Source organism: Saccostrea cucullata, unplaced genomic scaffold (assembly GCF_032062105.1).
Source record: "Saccostrea cucullata isolate Sc308-1 unplaced genomic scaffold, CSIRO_AGI_Scuc_v1 ctg55, whole genome shotgun sequence".
Taxonomy (NCBI): domain Eukaryota; kingdom Metazoa; phylum Mollusca; class Bivalvia; order Ostreida; family Ostreidae; genus Saccostrea; species Saccostrea cuccullata.
Window position 1 is genome coordinate 567927 of NW_026937638.1, and position 6691 is coordinate 574617.

Here is a 6691-nt window from a genome sequence, read left to right on the forward strand (position 1 = left end):
AATGGAAGGGTTTCATTTTTTTTTTAAATCTAACTAAAATTTAAAAAGCTTGTGATTATTTCATTTTTGATTGATTTCTATATTTTACTAAAATAATCCAAGAGCTAACCCTGCAGATGCAATCTAAGACGATTATGTCATATTCATTATGATAATTTCTTTCATTTTTGTTGGATATTTCTTTATGTTTATTTTTATGTATTTCTTTATGTTGCGCTTTTTAGACTCGAAACGTATTTGGAGCGATATAACATTACTCGCTAAACCGGAAGTGCCATGTGAGCCGTCACTTTCATTTACTTTCCATATTTGAGTGATAAACATTGCATCTAATTATACACAAAATGTATACGGTCAAACCATACTATGATACCGATGTAACAATATCAGTGCCAAGTAATATGTACAGACTGCAGAATATACACCAAGCAGAGAAGGGTGTGTGGGTAATGGTAAGGATCCATCAGATTTAGACCCGGCACAATCTCTTCATAGACATTACACCTGTACAATAACCTGAATCACAGGCACCTGGTTTCAGGATCATGTATGTTTTGTTTTCTTTGTCTGCCTGATTAAACCCATGGAACTTTTTTTAATGTCGATGAAAGTGAAATATGCAGTTTTTAATTGTCAAAAATATATTTCTAAAAAGACAAGATGTGAATTTTGTGTTTTTTAAATGTCATTTTGTATTCACTCATGACAGGGACCTATATACTAACGGGATAGGCAACTCCTTCATCACCATGTTTATTTACCCAAAACATTACGCACAACACGTACTACAGGTTTCAAATTACGTTTATTCCAAGTAAAATGCCTGTTTTCTGATTAATGTCATTTTTTTCCTTTTATGTATAGAACAGAACAGAACAGAACATTTTATTTCTAACTCCATAAGAAAGTATAGATTGTTACAATTATAAGGAAAAGATAAGCCAATGAATAGCAAAACAATTATACAATTAGTAATTGACATAAATCATTTCAACAATAATCCTGTCTAAAAGGAAACATCAAATATGCATGTATGTGTAAAAGATAATATACTATAACATGTTATCATTTATAAATTTGCCCACAAAATTAAGAGTTTCCTTATCTTCTGTATTGAGTAACCAATAAAGTTTTTGTTCATCATCTAAAGCTGTAAATAGTGGAAATTTATTATTGATTAACTGAAATATTTCTTTTCTTTGATGTTCAAATTTTTTACATGTTATAAAAAAATGAGTTTCATCATCTATGTTGTTTGAATTACATCTATTACATAATTGATCTTCTCGAGGAATATTGGTAAATCTTCCCACTTCAATTTGTAATCTGTGACAGGAAATTCTTAATTTACATAGAGATTTTCTGTGATGAAAATTTTTAACAACTGATAAATAATTCTCATAACCCCAATTTTGTTTGTGTTTCACATATGTGGATAATTTGCCATCCGCATAACTTTTATGACTTGTATACCATTTCTACACATAATAATCTAATAAAATTTTATGACAAAATGACTTAAATTTATATTTCCCATAACAAATAACTTCATCTTTAATATTCAGTAATTTTCTTAATTTCTGTATAAATGCAAACCATGAGTTCTTTCCATTCCCAAAAAGCTTTTTACTACATTCATATGCATCTGTAAGTAAAGGAAATTCTATGACAAATTTTCAAATCTATACCAACTTTTAATCAACAACCTGACAATATCATAATGCAGGGGGAACCTTAATTCAGAAAGAATACTGCAAAATTTGTGCTTTTTTACAATGAACGCCGAGAATATATTTACAGAATTTAAGGTGTATTCTTTCACAGGGTAGATTTTTGAAGCAGTCTTCAACTGCTAAATTTTGGCAGTTTAGGAATCTTTTAGTATTTATACAAAAGAATTGGTTTAATGGTAGAGTCAAATACATGTATTCTGGTTTTAATCCCAGGGTTTAAATCAATAAAATCCTTTCTTAACTTATAATATGCTTTTAATGCTTTTTTATAAAGCAAATTTGCTACATGAAAGCTTCCAGATACATAGGTGGACTAGATTTGTAGCTAGGCACACATTCTATCATATTATTTTGAAACATTAGTTTTTGTGTAATATTATGACCAGCCTTATTAAAGATCATGACTTTTGTTTTTTGAATGTTTACCTTTAAACACCAATCAGAGCAATAATTTTCAAGTTTAGTGAGTCTTGCTTGTATACCTTTAGCTGATGAGGATAAAATAACAATGTCATCTGCATACATTAAACAGTTAACAGTTTGTGTCTGAAGCGATACCTCATCAATATATGAATCTAAATATGCTGGAAAACCATTGATAAATATTTTAAATAGGGAGGGGCTCAAATTATCCCCTTGACGGACACCTATAGCTATTTGAAATGGGTCTGAGAAGAATTTTCACACATGCTTGACTATTCTTATATATATTACTAATGATATTATAAAATTTAGATCTAACATTCATGTAAAGTAATTTTAGCTTAATAGCTTTAATCCTGTATGTGTAACACTTAGCTTTATAGTCAACAAAACATTAGAGTCACTTCTTTTGTGCTACAGTATTTATCAATTAGACATTTTAGAACAAATAGATGATCAGATGTTCTTGCATGTTTGGTAAAACCCATCTGAGATTGTTGAATTAAATTATGTTCTTGAAGAATAGGAATGGACTTTTAATAAATTTTTAGGCATATATTGTAATATGATTTAAATATAAAGAAAATCAACATCTAAATTGGTGATTTCTCAGAAATATGGCCGATTGGGGAAATGCTGATTTTGAAAGATATGTAATCACTGCTAATATAAGGAATATAATTAGTGCTAAAATCAAATCTTGAATAATTTTTTGATAGATTAGGTTTTGATATAAAATATTTGATAGCATTAGATATATAATTAATTAAAGTTGACTTATGAAATCCCGCGACTTACTAGATATCACGAGTCTTGCAATAGTTGCCTATCCCGTTAGTATATAGGTCCTTGCTCATGAAAATAAAAATTGAACAATAGCAGGAACTGGCATTTTTAATAGCTAGATTATATTTCTTATAAAAAGACTTAAGGTTTGACACTCGCCATCTTGATTCCAAGGAGTTGGTTCACACTTGATTTTATTCAATGATTGGATAAATCTCTGACTTGAGCATAATTAAAAAATGTTTATATGTGAATAATCTAACGGTAAATATATCTTATCTATTAACAAATTCAAAGAGTAAATCAATCTATAATTCAAGTTTATAAACCTAATACAGAGTTTGTGTGAGATGCGATAAACTAGCTTTTTCTCAGGACAGGCCTTTACCATTGTTAAAAAAAAACAAAATGGACCAGATCACCACTATCACAATTTTGAATACACAAATAAGGTTACATCAAGGAAGAAACAACAGCTGCCATTTAATTGACAGAGCCCACAGTCATGCTATCTCAAATCCCCAGACTGAATGTTTTTACATGTATAACAATTACCTAAGCATCAATCTCTTCTTTATACTGAACTTATGATGTACATTTAAATTTGATTATATCAAAGAAAAAGTTCAAGATCAAGTTTTTAGCTCACCTGAGCCGAAGGCTCAAGTGAGCTTTTCTGATCAAAATTTGTCCGTTGTCTGTCATCGTTGTAGTCGTTGTTGTTGTTGTCGTCGTAAACTTTTCACATTTTCATCTTCTCCTCAAGAACCACTGGGCCAATTTCAACCAAACTTGCCACAAAGTATCCTTGAATAAAGGGGATTCAAGTTTGTTCAAATGAAGGGCCATGGCCTTTTCCAAGGGGAGATAATTATGAATTAGAGAAAAATTAATGGCATTTTTAAAAAATCTTCTCCTCAAGAACCACAATTAAAGATGAACTCATTTTAATATTCCTCATGTAGTAAAACACATTTTGTTCAAAACATGCCCCTTTGGGGTAAGGGTGGGGCCAAAAGAATAAAGTTTTATAAATATATAGTGAAAAATCTTTAAAAGGATCTTCAATCAAGAACCACAGGGCCAAAAGATGAATTTTAACGTGGAATCAAAGGTTTTGTAATTAATTTTTGTGTGAAATGCTATTAAAATATATGGCCGATCAAAGTTTTACATAGGAAATATATAGGAAAAATCTTTAAAAATCTTCTTCTCAAGAGCCACAGGGCCAGGAAAAATGAAACTAATGTGGAATCAAATCATGTAGTGTACATTCAATTTATAAATAACACTGGGGTTAGGGTGGGGCCAATATGGCTGATCAAAGTTTTACATAGGAAAATATAGGGAAACCTTTTTAAATTTTGAAGTACTTCAAAGCTATGATTAGTATTATTTATATGGAATCATCCTCATTTAATTAGATTCTAGTTTGTTCAAATCAAATCCCCCTGAAGGGTTATTTTTATAACAAGTACATAAGCCCCAACCTCAGTAAACTTTTAGTTCTGATCTGATATGTGCATTTAAATTTGATTATATCAAAGAAAAAGTTCAAGATCAAGTTTTTGTTATGAAGTGATTTACATGTATAGCAAAGCTAAATGGGAATACCAATAAGCAGATTGATTGTTTTATACAGGATTGCAATACCGATGACCTTGACCCGGTGACAGCACTAGAGAGGAGACAGGAAGTCATACTAGAGAGACTGGAAGGTCTGAAACACATTTTACAAGGATTGAAAACAAGGTATAAATCTGCGGATACCCCTAGCACCAGTGTAACATCTAAGGTACCAGCAAGCAAGAGGGAAGCAGGGAAACCGATGGATCTGGTATGAAATCATTAACCAAAGTACTTTATCATAGGATCAGTTTATTCATACATGTATCATATTAATTCATTTATTGTACTTAAATTGCCTAGCACAAGGAAATACATGTATATTAATTTTAACTATATTAGCATATACTCCCATTTAAACTGTCTACTTAATTTGTGAAGACGGTGAACATGCTAGAGCGAATTTTACTTAGTTACAGTGTAGATTTATAGTGTAAATATGATCTGTTTACAGGGCGATGGGGTCCTTGATTTGTTTAATTTTATAGTGTAAATCTGATCTGTTTACAGGGCGATGGGGTCCTTGATTTGGTTGTGAATGCTGATCCTGACCAGGTCCCATTTTCTTTGTTTGTTTTGTTCAAACTTCTTCAAGAAAAGTTTCGAGTTCGGGGAGCCACACATGTTCACTCAAGTGTAACTTCTAAATGTCCCACCAATCTGTTTCCCCCCAGCGATGGACGATGTGACTACCAAATTATCCTTACTCTGATATGGAAGAAAGGTCTGTATACACTCTTGATTCTAAGAATGTAGAATGCCTCAAAGAGTTTAGGAAGAAAATCTTGGAATAAAATAAGATTGCCAACTTTGACTCCGTCAATCAGTTTATTGTGTCCCCACTCCTCATTTTCATTTCTATGCTTAAAACTTCATGATGCACATGTGTATTTAAAAAAAACAAACATATTACTATACTTAGTGAAATAAAGATAGCATAACTCAGAATCTTGATGCACTTTCTATCACTTAGGGAACTAAGAGTTGTCTTTCTTACATTAATATGGCAATTAGCTAATGGTCCTAAAATGATTTTCTTCCATTGTCTTTGCAGTATCTATTAAATAATCCTTACTTATTTTTATTCTGTTATTTTTGCAGTATCTAATGGTCCTGAGTTGATAGTCAATCCTTCTAGACAGTCTGTCATACAAGGGGAGGTAAACATTGTCCGCTACATTAGACGACTCTTGGACCCCTCGGCAGAAACGGAGGATCCCTTGACAATGGCGACCTGTGACGAGCTGCTGGACCTGGTCCAGTCTCGGATAATTGACGGTAACAACAAGGAGAGAGATGCAGCCCTGAGAACACTCAATGCCAGACTCGGGAGAACATCATGGCTGGTGGGAGACTCGCTATCGTCTGCGGACATAGCGGCCTGGTCCGGCATCAATCAAAGTAAACTCTCCTCAGATCTGCCTGTCAATGTCAAGAAATGGTTCAAAGCCTGTGATAATAATGCCATGTTCCAGTCAGCCAGGCGGGTTCTACTGTAGTGTCATCTAACTCTTTACAAATGTGTGTGTGATAAATTATGATTGTTTGAAATAAATGTTTAACTAATTTGTTATGAGGTATGTTTATACTACAGTGAAAACTGTCTAATCCAACACCTGAATAGTCTAACACACTGTGAATTCCGACATTAATTCCTTTCCCATTTTAGTATTTTCCATGTTTTTAACACCGAGCAATCCGACACCCTGTCTATTCCGACACAAAATTTGTCTCCCAGTGCATGTCGGATTAGACAGGTTTCACTGTATTATATCACCTAATGTATCCCTAGGGAAAAACTGTTTAAATATTGAACTTCAGGAAATAGGAGTAGTAGTAGTGTTATCCTCTGGCTTTATACTCCATAAGAAGTATACACCTCTTACAATGAGTCACTGCTGAACCTAATGCAGAACAGGTATGGAAACAGCATCTAGGTTTCAAAATTTCTATATGGGAACCAGAAAAAGGCCATTTGGTGATAAATTTGGTAAATAAGGAAGGGGTAATTCATTTGCTGAATTCAGCTCTGATTTCATGCAAAAAGTCCTGTGTGAACTTGGCAATATATGTGTATTATTTATTACGTAAAAGCTTAATCTCTCTCAGTTCTGACTGATCAT

General features: G+C 32.6%; 1 protein-coding gene across 1 annotated transcript; it reads left to right on the plus strand.

Annotated features, from left to right (window-relative positions):
* The first annotated feature begins 259 nt into the window (after nt 1-259).
* On the plus strand, nt 260-6138 carry LOC134248567 (aminoacyl tRNA synthase complex-interacting multifunctional protein 2-like). Its single transcript, XM_062730986.1, has 4 exons — nt 260-452; nt 4585-4779; nt 5079-5292; nt 5670-6138. The coding sequence occupies exons 1-4, from the start codon at nt 345-347 to the stop codon at nt 6065-6067; spliced, it is 915 nt and encodes a 304-aa protein (XP_062586970.1). The 5' UTR covers nt 260-344; the 3' UTR covers nt 6068-6138.
* Nucleotides 6139-6691: the final 553 nt, after the last annotated feature.